General features: G+C 35.3%; 3 protein-coding genes across 3 annotated transcripts; 2 read left to right on the forward strand and 1 right to left on the reverse strand.

Moving 5' to 3' along the window:
• The first annotated feature begins 2,186 nt into the window (after nucleotides 1-2,186).
• Nucleotides 2,187-3,959, forward strand: LOC130715905 (uncharacterized). Its single transcript, XM_057566057.1, has 3 exons — nucleotides 2,187-2,330; nucleotides 3,378-3,491; nucleotides 3,621-3,959. The coding sequence occupies exons 1-3, from the start codon at nucleotides 2,313-2,315 to the stop codon at nucleotides 3,750-3,752; spliced, it is 264 nt and encodes an 87-aa protein (XP_057422040.1). The 5' UTR covers nucleotides 2,187-2,312; the 3' UTR covers nucleotides 3,753-3,959.
• A 3,342-nt stretch (nucleotides 3,960-7,301) lies between these two features.
• LOC130715354 (protein POLLENLESS 3-LIKE 2) lies at nucleotides 7,302-9,415 on the forward strand. The gene is made up of 4 exons (XM_057565439.1): nucleotides 7,302-7,572; nucleotides 7,679-7,891; nucleotides 7,990-8,145; nucleotides 8,261-9,415. The coding sequence occupies exons 1-4, from the start codon at nucleotides 7,405-7,407 to the stop codon at nucleotides 9,149-9,151; spliced, it is 1,428 nt and encodes a 475-aa protein (XP_057421422.1). The 5' UTR covers nucleotides 7,302-7,404; the 3' UTR covers nucleotides 9,152-9,415.
• A 637-nt stretch (nucleotides 9,416-10,052) lies between these two features.
• On the reverse strand, nucleotides 10,053-15,609 carry LOC130713807 (cell cycle checkpoint protein RAD17). Its single transcript, XM_057563614.1, has 12 exons — nucleotides 15,318-15,609; nucleotides 15,050-15,107; nucleotides 14,336-14,421; nucleotides 14,209-14,256; nucleotides 13,475-13,531; nucleotides 12,630-12,732; nucleotides 12,055-12,365; nucleotides 11,613-11,967; nucleotides 11,335-11,460; nucleotides 11,004-11,202; nucleotides 10,858-10,918; nucleotides 10,053-10,557 (listed from the first exon to the last, which is right to left on the reverse strand). Exons 1-12 carry the CDS (start codon nucleotides 15,501-15,503, stop codon nucleotides 10,318-10,320), a joined length of 1,830 nt encoding a protein of 609 aa, XP_057419597.1. The 5' UTR covers nucleotides 15,504-15,609; the 3' UTR covers nucleotides 10,053-10,317.
• Between the last annotated feature and the right edge of the window lie 2,122 nt (nucleotides 15,610-17,731).

A 17,731-nucleotide genomic window follows, 5' to 3' on the forward strand; every position in this document is an offset into this window, starting at 1 on the left:
TTGGGAAAAATGTAATTGGAGCTGCAGTTCTTACAGGAAGATGTGCATATCGTAAAATATTATTAACGAGGATAATTAGCCCTTCAGACACAAGTTATCATTTTAAATTCCAAAAGAAGACAGTTTTCAATATCATTATGTTTTGTAATGACAATAAATCAGAGTCAAAGGCAATCTCTTTCACATGTTGACGTATACCTTCCAAGACCAGTATTACTCATGGTCATATTGTATGTGGCACTTTCAAGAGTTACAAGCAAACAAGGGTTGAAGATTCTTGCACTTGATGATGAAGGAAAGTCATGTTCAACAACAACGAATGTAGTTTACAAAGATGTTTTCAGTAGCATTTGAATTATTTATTTTTGAATATTTTTATAACATACATGTGTTAATTTATCTTTTAATTATAAATTAGTACCCTTCGTTCTCCAACCGTGCATGACACATGTTCAATACTAATAAAAATTATGAAGATTTTTTTTTGTTATAGTAGGAAAAGAAAAATTATGAAGGTTTGATCCTCTTCAAATGTAAATTATGTAATGGACTGGAGTCTCTGGGCTGAAGTAAATAAAAAATATAAATACCATTGGGTTGGTTCAGATTCATCAGTTTTTCAATTCCCGAATTTGATGGTAATCGGGTGCAGTAAAAAAATCCGAACTAAACCATTGATCCAATCCAACCCACCATAACGTGATCGGTTTGATCGGATTCGTGAATCAGACTGTACCCGCTTACACCCTTAGTTAATTATTTGTAGCTCTCTTGCTCTTGGGTTTAGGTCTTCAAACAACCAAAAAAAAATGTCAAAAACTTTCAATGAGGTATTATATTAAATTTGTTAAAAAAGAATTAGGCTATGTTTGGATTGGGGGAGGGGGAATGAGTGGAGTGGAGTGGAGTGGAAGGAGGGTGGGTTCCATTGTTTGTTTTATTTAAAATAGGATGGAATGGAGTGGTAAGTAATGGTCCAAGTTCCATCATGTTCCATTGGTTTCCTTCAGATTTCTTCCCCCCAAAATTGGATGGAAATGAATGGAAAGGAAAACTGAAGATCTAATTAAGTTATAAAAATACTATTTTACCCCTTGTAACCTCCCTCCATAACTCCTCCATGTTGTGACCTAATTTTCTGCATTCAGGCTACCAAAAATTTCGTAGTGGATACAGGAAAATGAGTTGAACTTGGAATCTCAATGAGTGTGTGTGTGCTTTTTAAAAAAACTGTAAAATTGTTATGAGAATGTTAGCATCAAAAGTGTGGTGGATTTGGAAAATTTGAAGAAAACGACGAAATAATAAAAGAAATATAATGCGGCACATGAGATTGTTAGGACTTGTTTGGTTTCTTTCAAATTCGTGGATACACAAAGCTGAAAAATCAAACCTATTTCATTGTTTTTAATACCCCATCATAATTTTCGTTTGCAACTCTGTAAGTGATTTCCTAGTAATTTTTTCTGTTGGGAACATAGGAGCATTCATGTTCCAGTTGTTAGACACACCAGATCTTAAGATATAGAATATTGGCTACCAATTTTCAATTGCTTTTTCAGCTTGTCTTTTATTTTAAAATAAGGGTAATATAGGAATAACAAAAATTATAATTCATTCGCTCCGTCCATTATCCAAACAATGCAGTGGTAACTTTGTTCCGCTCCGTCATAAAATATTCAAACAATGGAATGAAATTTTTATTCCATTCCGCTCCGCTCCGCTCCATTCTGTTCCATTATATTCCATTCCGCTCCGCTCCATTATGTTCCATCAATCCAAATATAGCCTTAGTGATAGAAAATTTTAGTGAGAATGGAATAAGTATGGATTTTAATTGATAAATGGCTTGGATAAGAAAGTCAAATTCTTGTCTATAATTCATTGTATTTTTTTTGTCCTTGTCTATAATTCATTGTTGTATATATTGGATTATATATTTCGATTCTTGAAATTGTAATATTGAATGAGTTTTTTGTTTTTTTTTTGAAAATAATATTGAATGAGATTGATGAAATGTTATTATTCTCCTTAACAATAAATTATAAAAAAATTAAATTCCTAATACATCATTTATTTTTCTTATTAATTTTGACTATTCAATTTTTTTTTACAATTCAATTTTTCTATCACTAAAAGTAATAAATAAATAGGGAAAAAAAAACTCCTAGTCATAGATAAAAAAGAAAAGGAAAGGTAGAAATTGTTTGAGAGAGGGAAGTGTATTGGCAGCAGAACGAGAGAGATAGAGAGAGAGCGGAACGGGGAAGGATCAGATCATTTGCGCGTTGTTGCTCACCTTGACCTTCATCATGGAAAAAGATTTCGAGGTGATTTTCCCCTTTTCTCTTATTCAGCAATTTCGCCTTATCTGTTTATTTTTTCTAATACTAATTGATCTCCTATGAAAATATGTAGATGAAAAGCTCATAGTTCTGATTCTGGGTAGACTGTCTTTCATTGATAGATCATCAATAAGTAATACAAAGAACCTTAGGCTCTGTAAAACAGCTTCTATTCTAAGACTTATACTTTTACTTTCCAAATAAAAAGCAGCATCTTATTGGGAGTGCCAATTAGGTTAAAATTAATAAGCACTGAACTGATAAAATATGCTCATGCTCATGTAGATCAAGCTTGCCTGGAATTTAGCACAACAGTGAACTGTCTTTTCCAAGGTTTTTACACTTTCTTTATTTCCGAATGGCCAGTGTTTGGTCTGGTATTCTGATTGAGACAAGAATTGCTAACTCTCTTGTATAGAGCTATGCCTTTGATATTCTATTAGTGTATGGAGTATGCGTTAGATCCTTGTCTGAGACTTCCCTATATAATTATTCATAGTCTTGTTATCTCAAGCTGATAGACTGGAATTGATTCTCATTCTTGTTGCTGTATCGTTGACTCTATTCTCTAAACTGATTTTCTCAATTGAAATATGTATTTACTATTTAGGCTCGGCAGTAAGTTTACGTAGCCATTAACCCAGGATCTTTGATTGCTTTGTCCTGATTTGTTGTGGGATTTTCGTTGAGTTCGTTTTTCCCTTGCAATTTTGCAAAGCTATCTTTCTTGGCAAATTGAGGGTGGAGGTTATGGTGTTCAAACTAGAAACATAAATGTGAAAATCTTGCTTGTAACTATATTCATTAATGTAATGGAACTATTAATTATAATTTGTTGTTTGTTTGATATCCCTTGACTAAATGAAATGGCGGGACATATGGTTTTGAAAATGAGCAACAACTTCACCATTTGAAATTCGAAGTTGTCTTTGGTTTTGAGAAATAATTTTCTTGTTCCCTTCTCCTCTGGTTTTTCCATCTATTTATATGCTATCTGAATCATTTATGTGAAAGAACTGAATTTGGTTTCAGATAGAAGAGAAAAAGCAAGCTGCTGCTGATGTGTTGTTTCATTATTCAAAATTTGTGATGGCATGCATTGGAAATCGGGCTCGACCATGCGATATGAGGTTACACTTGATGAAGGTTCAATACTCTCTGTTATTTTCTCATTAGTTATTGTACCTCTTGTTTTCTTCTGAAAACTATCCTCCTGGCCATGTTCTCATCAATCCATGCTTTCTAAGTTCTAACTTTTCATAGTTTCATTTTCAGGAGATCTCAGGTATGCCAACTTCTCTAAATAGGGAATCACCACACACGGCGGCATCTCCTGATGCAATGGGTGAGTCATCAAGCACAGGAACAGCAAGACTAGATAAGGCAGACAGTTTTCGGGCGCTGTAGTTGAAAGTGGATGATGATTATGTTTTCTGTTTGGGGTTGTGCATAGCATGTGGTTGTTGCTAGATAATAACGGTATGTGAGTATACTTGAATAAGGATAGAGTAATTAGTAGATGTTTAAGTAGATTCTCTTTTAATAGTATGGAATAGACAGTTATCACTACTATAAGTTCTGACTTATGAATGAGATATGGGATACTTTCAATCATTTTTTATCATATCTGTTATTTATTTTAATATTTTTTTACTCTGCGAAGAAAAATTAAGAACGTGTTCGCTTATGGTAAGCAAGCAAGCTAGAGTAAGGGTGAACAGACAAGTTTAATCACCGGGAAAGTCATTTGTTGGGAGCGATAACTACAACTTCTTGAACATGTAAGAACCCAAACAGAAAAAGAAAAAAAGAAATTAAGCCACTTAAATCTGAAAAAACCTATAGATTTCAAATTGATTGAGAGTGTTGTTGGATTCAAATTTAGAACTAAATAGATTAGATGATGAAATGAAAAGACTGAATGATAGGAACCCAATTGTTAGGGATAGGCCCAATACTACTAGAGTCCATGGAAGTAAGAAGAAGAGGTGCAATGCACCAAGTCAATTCCCACGAGAGGAGTAACCACCTGCTGAGGTGGCATGAGCTGTGCAGGTAGTGGGAAAGAGAGAGAGATTGGGGACTATATAAGCATGTATTGTGTGTGAGAGAGGGTAGGCTTGAATTGAGATTAGGCTTGGACTTGGGAGAGAATAGAGGCACTCTCTAATTTGCCTCTGCTATCTTTCGTTTATTATCTTTTTCCACCTGTAACTTCTGCTACATTGATTCTTGGTGATTTCACCAGAATCTCAGTAAATTATACAAGTTAATTTCAGTCTATTTCTTCCATTTTTCTGGGTCCTAACACTGAATTTACATATTGGAAAATTTCTTTTCTCAAAGTTGATCCCTCTCACTCTTACATAAAACTCCTTAATAAAGAGTTTTCTCACTAAATATATCTATTTTCTCAAAGTTGATCCCTCTTATCTTTGTTTAATGTTTCATAAATTATGAACGTGAATGCATTTTCTTATACAAAGTTGTTCGGCTACGTTGATTTATGATATGGTAGATTAGGACGTGTTAATTTTTCGGTTTGGGTCATTTGAACATGATAAGTATTCAAGTGAGAACAATATTATTGGCACTTTGATGGTTGTATTCCAGAGTTGCGTTTTGAGGATAAAAGTCCTGAGAACTCCTGATGGAGAGTGCAATTGAGGCATGTTGATTCGAGGGGTAAGAGGGAAATAACTGCTTTCCAGTTGTAATTTTACCATGCATCATTGTGTCTTTATAGGAGGTATAAGAAGTAAGGAAGACAGCTCTGTAATCTGGACCGGTTATGCCTGGTATGTCCCATTAGGCTTAAGCTGAGAAATCTAGCGGTGGCTTGTAAGAGTTTAGACATTGGGGGTGTTTGAGATTTAGAGTCCTTGTATGTGTTGGAGGATGCCTTTTTCCTACTTAAGACGTACCCGAATTTAATCTTAACTGGATTCCAGTTCACCAATCACCATTCATGATGGCTTCTTGAAGGATGTTATGTGGTCGTTCATGCATACCATATGTGATGATGATGATGATGATGATGATGATGATGATGAAGATGATGATGAAGTGTGGAGCTAATGAATTAGCATGGCGTATGATACATGTTCTCACAAATGTTATAAAGAATAGTCAGGGCTAAGTGAGAAAGAAACTTTAGTCACTATTTATTTCAATGAGCTTAAGTGGTTATTAGTGAACATCTGCCCTTATATGCACTTAATTTGGCATTTCCTGTTTCATCCCAACTACCTATCTATTTTGCCTAGTATATTTATTTTCTCTTTTATTCTTTACCAGCCACCATGCAATGCGTCTTCTTACACCCCTATTTCATATATATTATTAGTATTGTCTCTTCAATCCTATGATTTTCCTGAAAATGCCCTCTCCCTGATTCCTATATTTCCAAGGCCTATTTCGTCTTTATTGCCTTTTATGGTCCTTGCAAATGTTATCAAGGAGAGAGTCATGGGACTAGGGAGGCATCTAGCTCTTCTAAAAATCTAAGTTAGACTTGAAGTGTCTCGATTTGAGAAGCATGGATTAGCCAGATTTAGAGTATTTTAATCTGATCAGGTTGGAGGGTACACGATCCTTTAAGTATAAAGTCGAGAGGCAAACATGCTTGTGTTGTTCTTATAAAGAATTTGAAGGGTACACAGTCCCTTAAGTATGGAACAAAGGGGAGAACAGACTTGTGCTATTTTTGCAAAGTATGGTGATAGACTAAGTGGGAGAGAAATCTTAGTCACTAAAACAATGAGCCGAGATGATTTCAAGTGAACATAAACCTTCTTCTTTCTCGACCAATTTTGCTTCAAGTCAACAACCTATCTATTTTTGTCATGTTGTTTCTTTTATCTTTCATTTGTACTCGCTGCTAACGTCCTTTTTTCCTTACAATATTCGTCATTTTGTCTTGTGATTTCCTAAACATGTCTTTTCCTTGATCCCTATGTTTTCAGGATTTATTCCCTCGTTATGATCTTGTGGCCCCCACAAATGTTATCAAGGAGAGAATCATGAACTAGGGATGCGTTTAGCTCTTGTGCGAATTTGAGCTAGACTCGGTGTGTCTTAATTTGAGAAGTATGGATCTTAGCGAGATTAAGAGTATCTCAATCTTATCATATCTTAAAAGTGTCAACAAAGAAGTTAAAATTTGTCAAGTAAATTTAGCGTGTATCGAAGAAACAAGATTCTATTACATTAAGATCAACGTGAATCCATGTTGTATTCAATAAAATCTAAATACACACAGATCATGTGACAATTTTACCTGTTACCTAAGTTAAGTAATAACTAATAAGTCATGGAAGAAAATCAAATATGCGCTAACAATCAATCAATGTCCAGTATACATAAATCAATGATTATTTTGCTTTAAAAATTATATTTTTTTATTACATATGTTTATTTAATATGTAAATTTTAAGATGTTTTTTCAAAAAAAAAATGTAAATTTTAAGATAATTGTCTTTTATTGAATAAATAGGAAACAATAGAAATCTTTTGTTACAATTGGAAAGGACATATTTTCAAAAAAGAAAGAAATATTTTCCGATGTACCAAAAAAATTGGAAAGGAAATAATATATTAATGTGCTAATGATTTAAAATGATTATTAATTTAAATAAATTATTTTCTATTTTATGGTTTAAATAAAAATATTTCTTAACACCATAATATTAAATTAGATATATTTTCTTGGTCAAAATCAAATTTGATATTTGATTACGTAGATTTTGAAAAACAGAAAAACAAATAAATAAATAAACCCAATAGTGTGGCTTTTAGTAAGACCCAATTAAAAACATTAATTACCCAACCCAAATCTGCTTAAACCAGACCCAACGTTGTAAAATAAAAAAAACATACCATACCCAGTTGAATCTCCAACGGCTACTTTTTAACGGCTACCTTTCGAATTTAAAATAAAACCTGAGCATTTTCCACCTTCTTACAAATCAATTCTTTGATTCTTTCTCTTCCACTCTCTCCCTCGTTCTTCTGCTTCTGAACACTATCCATCATCATTCCCCTGAAGAATTGAATCACTATGTTGCAAGAAATGTGGAATGCTCCCCCTGGTTTCAGACCCAGTAAGTCTGCACCTTCTTCTCCAGCCAAGCCTCTTGGTGTTCCAAGAACTCGATCTGAATCGTTCCACATAGCCCACAAGGTCCCAGTTGGAGATACTCCTTATGTTAGAGCAAAAAATGTTCAGGTAATTTACTAGATTTTCTGGGTTTTCTTTAATTTTCATTTCTGAGTTATTATGTGTTAGTGAAGGACATTGTTCATGTTCTAATTTTCAAGTTTTTTATGTTCAGTTGGTTGAAAAGGATCCGGAGAGAGCAATTCCACTGTTCTGGGCAGCCATTAATGCAGGGGATAGAGTGGATAGTGCTTTGAAAGATATGGCTATTGTGATGAAGCAGCAGAATCGATCTGAAGAAGCCATTGAAGCTATTAAATCACTTCGAAGTAGATGTTCAGATCAAGCTCAAGAGTCTCTTGATAATATCCTCTTGGATCTTTACAAGGTAATTCACTGAACAGTGAACACAATTATTAATTTTTATGAACCAGTCCTTGCATCATCACTAGCAATGTTGACAAAATTGAAGTGTTTTTATTACAGAGATGTGGGAGACTTGATGATCAAATTGCTCTTTTGAGGCACAAGCTGTACTTGATTCAACAAGGGTTGGCTTTCAATGGAAAGCGCACGAAAACTGCGAGATCTCAAGGCAAGAAGTTTCAAGTCTCTGTGGAGCAAGAAGCCACTAGATTGCTGGTAAGAATTTCACATCTTGATTAACTTATTTTGTTCCCAGAATTGATTATGGCTAAATCAATTGTAGAATTTGTTTTCAAACATGAAACTGAATTGAACTTGCTGAATGATGTAGGGAAATCTGGGATGGGCACTGATGCAGCAGAGCAACTACATGGAAGCAGAAGAAGCTTATCGGCGCGCGCTTTCGATTGCTCCAGATAACAACAAGATGTGCAATCTGGGTATCTGCTTGATGAAGCAAGGGAGAATTGTTGAGGCAAAAGAAACACTTTGTAGGGTGAAACCCGCGGTTCATGACGGCCCAAGAGGCTCAGATTCTCATCTGAAAGCCTATGAAAGGGCACAGCAAATGCTCAAGGACCTTCAGTCTGAGAGGATGAACATAGGAGGAGGGGATAGGGTTGAACAAAGAAGACTCTTTGAAGCTTTTCTGGGATCTTCATCAATCTGGCAGCCTCAGCCTTGCAAGGATCACACCTCAAATTCAGTCAAAACAACACAAGATGAATTTGCAGATGAGAACATCAATTCCAACATCATGACAAAAAATCACACACAGCAGCAGCAGAAAAGCAAACAGGCTGCAAGCACTCTGGGGAACTCTCTGAATGTCACAGCTCCACCATTTTATACATCGAAACCTTTGGTAAGAGAACCGCCAAATGAGAATCATTTCGCGGAGACGCTTAAGAGAACAAGGTCTGGAAATGCTGCAGGGTCAATGAGAGTCAATGATGTGGGGGATTTCAACAAGGTGAATATGGAATTAGGGGTGCCACTGCCAGAGAACAAAACAAGAAGGCTCTCATCAGAGGATAACAATGAGAAGAACAAGATGGTAGACTTGTTACCAGATAACAAGGACTTTGAAGATGCTATTCTTGCTGCAATTTTGGAGCCTGCAGCAGAGAAAGCAGCCAATGACAAGATTTTCCAGAAGAAAACTGATAAGAGGCTTAAGGTTTTTCAAGATATTACATTGTCTTTGAGTCCAAGGGCCTGAGCTAATTTGGTTTATTGAATTAGTTTTCAATAACTTAGTTTTAGAATTGGAGATGAACTTGGTCTCCATTTGTTGAGCTTCTTTTTCTGTAGAGGAAGAAGTGTGCTACGTTGTGTTGGCAGTTTCACGGATAGGAGTAGCTGCACCAACACTTCACGAGTCCTCAATTGTTTTATTATTTATCTTTTATTTATTTTGTAATGCCTTGAAACTAGGCACATCATTGACTTCAAAATAAGTTGACAGGAGTTACTTGAAATCAAATGAGTTAGTTCATTGACAAAAAGGTCTACTTCTTTCTGTGCCTCACCCAAAAAGGATTAGCAAATGCTACATAGAATCAAGTGAAGTGGTGATTCTAAGTTTTGACTTTTGAACAAGCAATTAGTTCCTAAATATAAGACATTTAACAATAATCTAGCAAAAAGTATTCTACTCATCCATATTTGTTTTCAATTCCAACCAAAGTTTTAATTACCACCTACCATTTATTAGTGAGAAAAAATAACAAAGGGTAAATATGGAAGAATGTATGCATTTTTAAAAAACCAACACACTAATTAGACACATTTAATGTTTTCTTAATAAGCGCAATTTTTTGTATTAAGTCTTATAATTAGGAACGAAGGGAGTATTACTTTTCCGATGGAATGGTGACATAATGTATTAGCATGCATTTGAAACGCAGTTTTTAATGTCGTTAAATTATTAATCTTATCATCATATATATGACACATGTAATGGTTTATAAATCTTATATATCTATTTTATAAAAATTAAAATACGTATATAATATAAATTTTAATACTAAAATTTGACAGGCGAAACAGGTATCAGTATAAAAATAACATAATTTAAAAAATTATACATTTCAACTCCACGAGAAGTGTGAATTAGAGAATAAATCAAACTGTCTACTGTCTATTCTGTTCTATATCAATGTGCTAAATATTACCTTAGTTACTTTCATACAAAAAAAGTTAAGTGATTGATATTTACACCAGCACATTCTCATTAAAAGCAATTGTGTCCCAAAACAAACTTGCCAACCTAAGAAAAGCTTCAGCCTAAATCAACAACGGAGACAAAAAGCAGAGGTATCTAATTATATGCATTAAAGGAAGGACCGCAAGCTGAACAGCCTCATCTCATTACATGTTGCAAACCTACCAATCTTCTATGTCATCTTCGGATATCGCCATAGCTGGGTCATCTAGGCTCATTTTGTCAAGTTCAAAATCTTCCATATCCAAGTTCTCTACTGATTCCTGATGTAGTTCGTCATATTCACCACATGCCCTATTTCCAAGCAATTTATACATAGGCATAAACTCTGTGGCCATAATTGACATATGATAAGAACTAAGCCGTTGATAAGCAGGGATTCTCTGCCTAAGCATTTCATTCTGCAAAGGAATGATCATGAACTGAAGTCAAAACTTAATAGTGGAGAGAAACATGAAGCAATTGGTAAGATAGTTATAAAGGATGAGCTGGAAGATCAAGTTTTCAAATCTTCTAGAAGTATAGACAGAAAAATAGCATATAAAGGGCATTTATCAAGGAAACTTGAACTAGTAAACTCCAATAATGCTCTCTAAAGTCCTTTTCTGTGGAATATATTTCAAATTAGCTACATAGAATAGAAATTTGAAACATTGCAATAAAATTAAACATAGAGAAGAGCCACAATAAGTTTAGTTTACTTTGTTGTATCTTGATGCTTTCTCGACATGCCAGAGCTTCGGTCGACGAATTGCATGCCACCTGCAAAAGTAAACAGATTAAAATTTAAGAGAGAAAGACCAAGTTTTGCTATACAGAGAAGACAGCCACGTATACAAGTGATAACCTGGAGGAAAGTGGATGAGAATTTCCAAATAGTACCCCACGAACAGCTATGGATGCAGCAGCTGATTGTAAAACACTCTCTGCCTCACTATTACTAGATAACGTTCCCCGAAGTTTGGCAAGAAGAATGTCAGCATCCCCTAGATATGAAGACAAAACCCACGCATCATCTATGGCTTCATCATTCAAAAAATCCAGAACTGCAAGAAATTATGAAGTGAGAATTAGACAGCTACTGGATTTGGACTAGAAAATTAAAAAAATGGAATAGAATATCTTCACTACAATAAATTTTTCATAAAGAACATCAACAACATGTTGAAAGGAAATACCATTTTCATGCAGAAACTCAGCAACTGGACCAGGTTGCGCATGGGCTTGACAGAGAATCTTCTCTGGGACATCCATTTTCAATGGTAATCTTGAAAAATTCTCTCGTATAAGAAAGTCATCTTGGTCTACCACATGAGAAAATAAATTATAATTAAAACTGCAAAACAAAGAAATCTTGAGATTCAACTTAACCTATTTCTCTTGCTCTTGCTATTTCCCCAGGTAGAAAGAAAGACAAGACCATTTAAATTCCAATGAATTATTTATGAATACGTACCAAAGTCTATTGCAACTCCAGTCTCCCTTTTATTGTGCAAAAATTTCCCCAAGGCATGAAATAAAGAAAGTGTCTCATCCCTGCCAAAGTGCAAGGGATACATATCATCTAATTCCACAGGTTTATTTCTAGACTCTTTTGAGGCACGGGGAGCGCGAGTAGATAGAGACAAAGAATGTACTTGATTCGGTTTCAGACAGAAAAACTGTAAGGAAGTAATTGCATGTCTGATGTCACCTCCACTTGCTTTTGCTATTAGATCAACATCATCAGCACTCACATCGCAGTGCTCCATTTGACATATTCTAAAGAGTATCTTCTTAATCGAATTCGTTGTAATTGGATTGAACGCAACCTGGAAGTTTCAAAAATTAAGTATTGCACAAGTATTCTCTTGTAACATGACATCAAAAGCCACAGCAGAAATTTTCAAGGAAGTAACCTTACAAGCCCCGGAACTCTCTAGAGATAGCTTAAGTTCTTCCATGCACCGTGCATTACAGTCTGCTGAATCAACATTGCCATAATCTGTGACCAAAATTGCTGTGGGTATTTGAGTTGAGTGCACCAAAAGGTGCAAGCAATATTTAAGTCTTTCAAAGGCAGTTTTCCCATTTGTCATGGGAAGATCATCTATTAAAAGTATGGTGGAAGGCTTTGACTCCACATCAAAGGAAGTTGGCATTAATCCATATTTTCGTACTCTATCAACAAAAGTTTCAAACTCATCCAACTTGGATGTGTACCGTGTCCCTGTCAATAAGTCAGAAAATTTATAGAAAAAGGTCACAATCAAGGACGTCACCAAATTTCAATCATTTCAATATATTTTTTTCATTCCAAAGATGTTTTGCACGCATTTTCCCATTTGGACCTTAATCGACTAAACTAACAATACATCCTCAAGGACCTTCACCATTTAACAGTAAAAACCTATGATTCAACAAGAAAGATTGAGGGGGATGAGAGTCAAGTTTTCTCAGACTAGCTTATTAACAGCATTCTGGAGTTACCCACCTGTGCCAGTGTTATACAGATGTTCTTGCCAAATTACAGGTGTAGGCGTGTTCCATCCACATACTACTGCTCCCAGATGAGCTGCGATTACATGTATAGTAGCCTACACAATGAAAAGAAAAAACTTCTTAAATGTCAATATGGTATTTCTGACAAAGTACGTTAAGATGTTTTCTTCATGACAATGTTATAACTAAGAGTCTTCTACACGTTCATGAGACATAGAAAAGTTTACTAAAGAGAAGTGCAGAATTTCAGTAATAATTGAATTAATGTCTGCATATGTTAATTCCTAGAGTTTGTGCCAGACCTAAATCAACCCCAAAAGCTAGCTCAAGAGAAAGAATTGTCTAAGCCTCTATAAGGACTATCACTTCGACAATATCTCTAATTGATGTGGGATCATAACATACCCTCTTGCATCCAGGAATGGACATATGGAGTGTAGAGTTTGTAGCAATGACAAATGCAATGAAGGCAGCCTAGGATCACCGCAATGAAGGCAAAATTTTGGAGGGTGACTGCAAAGAAGGCAGAACTTTGGGTCCAATATTAGATCTACGATAGATTCTAATACGAGAATTTGGACTACATCTAACTCAACCTCAAAGCTACCTCAAGAGGTGAGAATTGTCAAAATCTTAATAAGAACTACTTTGGTCATATCTATATTCAGTGTGGGATCTTAACTATAAGAATATGAAAATACAGAAGCAACTAAAATGCAGATAAGAAGAGATTTGACACCAAGAATGCCTGAAATGCCAAATATTAATATTTCTAAATTGTACTATGTGGCTGCAACAGTACAAGAAGGATAATAAGAGCACGGAAGAGTTACATACAGATTTTCCAACTCCTGCCTGCCCACTGACGACAAGAACATTATTTCTGTTGAGACCCTGTAAAATTTCCATGAAGAAAGGAAAGAAAAAAAGGAACTCACAACATCAATTGAGTACAAATAACATAATAGATATAAATTTCAGAGAACAATTTATAGTCACTTATATTAGTATAACCTAGCACTGGTGAAAGAACTCCTATAGAGATTTGAACTCCAGAACTAAGCACTGAAGAGCGATAAATTAAAAGAAAAGACTCAAATAACCAACAACCAACAAATCTATATTTTTTCTGCTAAGTGAAAATTCTGATTTCTGCATCAGGAACTCTATTTCATTATACGCCAGAAATGGATGTTTAAACTGAGAACAGTAAAAAGATTGTTATAAAATGATAGTACTGGCAATCTCAGATACCACGCCAAAATAAGGGAGTGGGGGAAGTTAATACAAAAAAGTAAAGCACCTAATATTTCGTATCATTAAAATATAACAAAAATAGAAATAAAGATTTTATTGATAAACTCTTTCCTAACTAAAAGAAAAATAGACTTAGAACATTCTTAAAATATTGATAATTCAACATGTGATTCACCTTATCCTTAACGACATTGTTTTGCAAGTTTACAATAAAAACAATCTTAACAAGGCTAATCTATAATGGGTGAAAACCAAGAGAATAATTATGAGACACTATAATAGATTATAATACTACCACTCTTTCCTAGATTTACCTTTGAAGGTTTCAACCTTTCCTCGAACCATGTCTTAACTTCTTCCACCTGCAAATACAACAAAAACGGGAAAATGGGATGGAATTGATATTACCACAATCAAGAACTTAAGGATCATAGCTTTAACCTTTTTCTTGTGGACAGCCAGCTCTTCCAGTGAATGGGGCTCGTATTTATTAACCCACAGCTCCTCTGCGTTGCTCCTTTGAGTACCTGATGTATCCATTTAGCACTTATGACTTATTGAATCAGGAAAAATTATACAGGTTCCGAAGGCAAAACATTTTTTTTTCCTTAAAGAGACTATCGAAGTCTCTGGTCATCTGGAGTCTTGCAAGTGATTCTTAGAAGTCCTCACATTAAATATTAAAACATATATAAGTTCATCTCGATTATTTAAGAAAATACATTCATTCTTAAAATGTCACTGCATAAGGATTATATGTAGTCCGTCTATATAGTAATGTCTACTAAACGTTTTCTAACCTTAAAATCCATGACAGGTATATTGAGATAGGAGCAATACAAGCAAAATGACCAAAGTGGGGTCTTTTCCTATGAAGTTGTCAATTTAGAAATGCTTTAACATTGTTTACTAAAGGGATTGTTTTCACAAGAAGTTGGTGCACTTCGACTGAGGCTTGTTTAACAAATCGTCAGGGTTCAACATAGTACCTACCTATATATAATTAAAAGATGTAACTGCAATACTATTGACAACATCAGATGAATACAATAGGACTTGAAACTTGTAAGGCTGACTAATAACATACTACACAAGGAAATTCTAAGCTTCAAGTCAAATAACCGTGTGAAACAACGCAACAAATAAACAGCATACCAGCAGATACCTTTGACCCAGTAAACACTTGACTGAAGTCATCATCAAATAAGTTGATCTGCAATAAATCGAAGTCATCACATTCCCCTTTTGGTGAAACAACAAAAACAGAAAATAGAAATGCAATTAGAACTCAGGTAACAGTTACGCGTCACACTAACTGAATTAACATACTACCAACCAGCAAATGTTAAAACAGAAACATTATAAACTATTGTAACCTAGCTTAGCGCATCGATTTTCGTTGGAAATGGATATATATATATACCTCGTGAACCTTAGAGAAGTGAGGTCCAGAACGGGAAACTCGGGCCCTCTTGTGACCTCGGGAGGTTGTTGACCTCGGTTTGGGCTTTGTGCAGCTGCGGGTGGAACGCAGTGAAGGAGTGTTGGAGTTGGAAGCATCATCTTCATCGTCCGATGAGAGAACAACGATGCAGTTTCGTTTTGCCATGAGAAATCAAGGGTTAAATTACCGTGGCCTTGAAATGAAATTGGAAGTGGGTAGTGTCGTCGCAAAACCCCAAAGGGTGGGTTTCGAACCGGAAAATGAGAAAATGCGCGGTTTATTGTTTTTATGAGAGCGGGTTCTTTTGGAATGGCTTACGAGAGAAGCCTTCAGTGTTGGCGGGTCCCGGCTATGGGCCTTGCCCTTCTGCTTGTACTTGCTTAGTCCAGCTTTGAAGAGAAATTTTGATATGGTAGGAATTTGGATAGTGTATTATATATGTGTTGTCCCAAAATATTTGGCCCAAAGTCACATGGGCCCGTTGAAGAAGTGAGTCCAGGAAATCAGGAAAGATGTTAAGTTAAGATGACGGCGCAATTCGACGAACATAGCATTGGAAGCAGTTACTAGAAAAGCGGACAATTAGCACGTGCGTTTACCCACGTTGTAACGCTGCAACAGAAACGGTTAGAGGAGCGTATCTCCACCCACGATGGCCACCCACGATGTAGGCAAACGGTTAAGGTGCACCCTTCCCACCATGGCACAAAGAGCTTCCGAAGCAAGTAAAGAGATCGTGGGAAGGATCAAGTCCACTAATCCATCCATCAAAGGAGAAACCGCCAAGGACGTGTGAGATAATAGAGTACTATAAATAGAAGAAGCTCATTCAGAAAAAGGGTTCCCAACTCAACTCCCAAAAAACTCACTAAAAAGCTCACATGTCCGCATCAAAGAGACTCAACGAGCCTAACGTGATCATGAAGGAGTATGTTGCAGAACCAGCCATTTAAGATTCCTGCTTTTCATGCTTTCAAGCTTTGTGTTGTGTTCATTTAGTTTCCTGTCAATATTTTCTCATTTGATGTAATTTCCAACTTTTCGAGTTGTTTCGTGTAACTTTCTTTTTATTTAATGAAATTCGACTTTTAGCCCTTCTGATTGTTTGTTTTGATTATTCCAAGTTACTAAACTCACTCTTTGACACTTGGTTGTCGAAAAACTCATATTTCACACGCGGCACTTTGGCAAGACGTTTTCACAAAAGAACCCTTAATTCCCACAACTCTTAAACTTTTTCCAATCGAATTCAGAGAATGTTTGTTTACCAAATATCACCGTAAACAATATGGCTCTCTACTTAACTAAATTTTAAACAACTTAACTCAGTTTGGAAGAGTTTATTTGACAGCATAAGCACTTATGTCAGTGTTTGAGACAACTTATGGTCTACCCTTAGTTGTTTTGAGCTTATTTTTATAAGCTACTTAGGATAGCTTATGGAAAAAAGTTTATGCTTATATATAGCTTATTTTCAATTTATTATTTTCAATTTATTTCAATAAAAAAATCTAAAATAGCTTATGAATAAGTGTTTATGGCATAAGTGCTATGACCATAAACACTTTTATTAAACTGTTTTTTTCAAACGGGGCCATTATGGCAATAAGTGTTTATCACATAAATTTAAATAAATTAAAATAACTTGTGAATTACCAATTAGCATAAACTTATTCATAAACAAAAAAGTTTGATGCACCGACGGTGTAAAGTTTTTTTTACACCGTCAACCAATCAGATTTCAAGCATGTGTCACGTCAATTAATGAAATTAAATAAATTGAGAGATTTTCTCACATCCTTGAAATCTGATTGGTTGACGGTGTAAAAAAACTTTACACCGTCGGTGCATAGAATTAAACTCAATAAAAGAAACTTAAAACAAGTTTATAAATAGACCAAAAGTTATTTACATAAACTCTTCCTTGTACCAAAAAAAACATAAACTCTTCCAAAAACACTGACATTATCATTTAAGCATATTATAAAATCAAATATTTTTTTTCAAATGAAGAAGATTTAGTTGTTTGGTTAGCCATTTTCTATTCTCATTTTCAAAGAAAATAGAAAGTACAGTTGAAAATATGTTTGATTGATATTTATAAAAATATGCCCAAAATAGAAGAAGAAAAAAAGACGTTTTCATTTTAAATGAAAATGAAAACTAGTTGCGACTATCGTCACCACCACCACCATCGTCGGCACCATCATTGCCGTTATCATCGCCACTTCTACAACTACCACTGTCATCGCCGCTACCACCACCAATCTCACCGCCACCACGACCACCAACAAGTGAGATGAAAGCAGTGATGGTGGAGGTTTTTTTGTGGTGGTAGTAGCGACGACGGTGGTAGCGACAACAGTGGGGGAGAGGAGGCAGTGGTGATGATG

This window comes from Lotus japonicus, chromosome 4, assembly GCF_012489685.1.
Source record: "Lotus japonicus ecotype B-129 chromosome 4, LjGifu_v1.2".
In the NCBI taxonomy this organism is placed as follows: Eukaryota; Viridiplantae; Streptophyta; class Magnoliopsida; order Fabales; family Fabaceae; genus Lotus; species Lotus japonicus.

Excerpts from the sequence above, each read along its gene's own strand:
- LOC130713807 (XM_057563614.1), bottom strand. The coding sequence starts at position 15,503 with ATGGCAAAACGAAACTGCATCGTTGTTCTCTCATCGGACGATGAAGAT. Across the intron at positions 14,422-15,049 it reads TGGGTCAAAGGTATCTGCTG|GTACTCAAAGGAGCAACGCA; the intron begins GTATGCTGTTTA and ends TGGATACATCAG. Across the intron at positions 13,532-14,208 it reads AAAGGTTGAAACCTTCAAAG|GGTCTCAACAGAAATAATGT; the intron begins GTAAATCTAGGA and ends GAAATTTTACAG.
- LOC130715905 (XM_057566057.1), top strand. Across the intron at positions 3,492-3,620 it reads TGAGGTTACACTTGATGAAG|GAGATCTCAGGTATGCCAAC; the intron begins GTTCAATACTCT and ends TTTCATTTTCAG.
- LOC130715354 (XM_057565439.1), top strand. The coding sequence starts at position 7,405 with ATGTTGCAAGAAATGTGGAATGCTCCCCCTGGTTTCAGACCCAGTAAG. Across the intron at positions 7,892-7,989 it reads TCCTCTTGGATCTTTACAAG|AGATGTGGGAGACTTGATGA; the intron begins GTAATTCACTGA and ends TTTTTATTACAG. Across the intron at positions 8,146-8,260 it reads AAGAAGCCACTAGATTGCTG|GGAAATCTGGGATGGGCACT; the intron begins GTAAGAATTTCA and ends TGAATGATGTAG.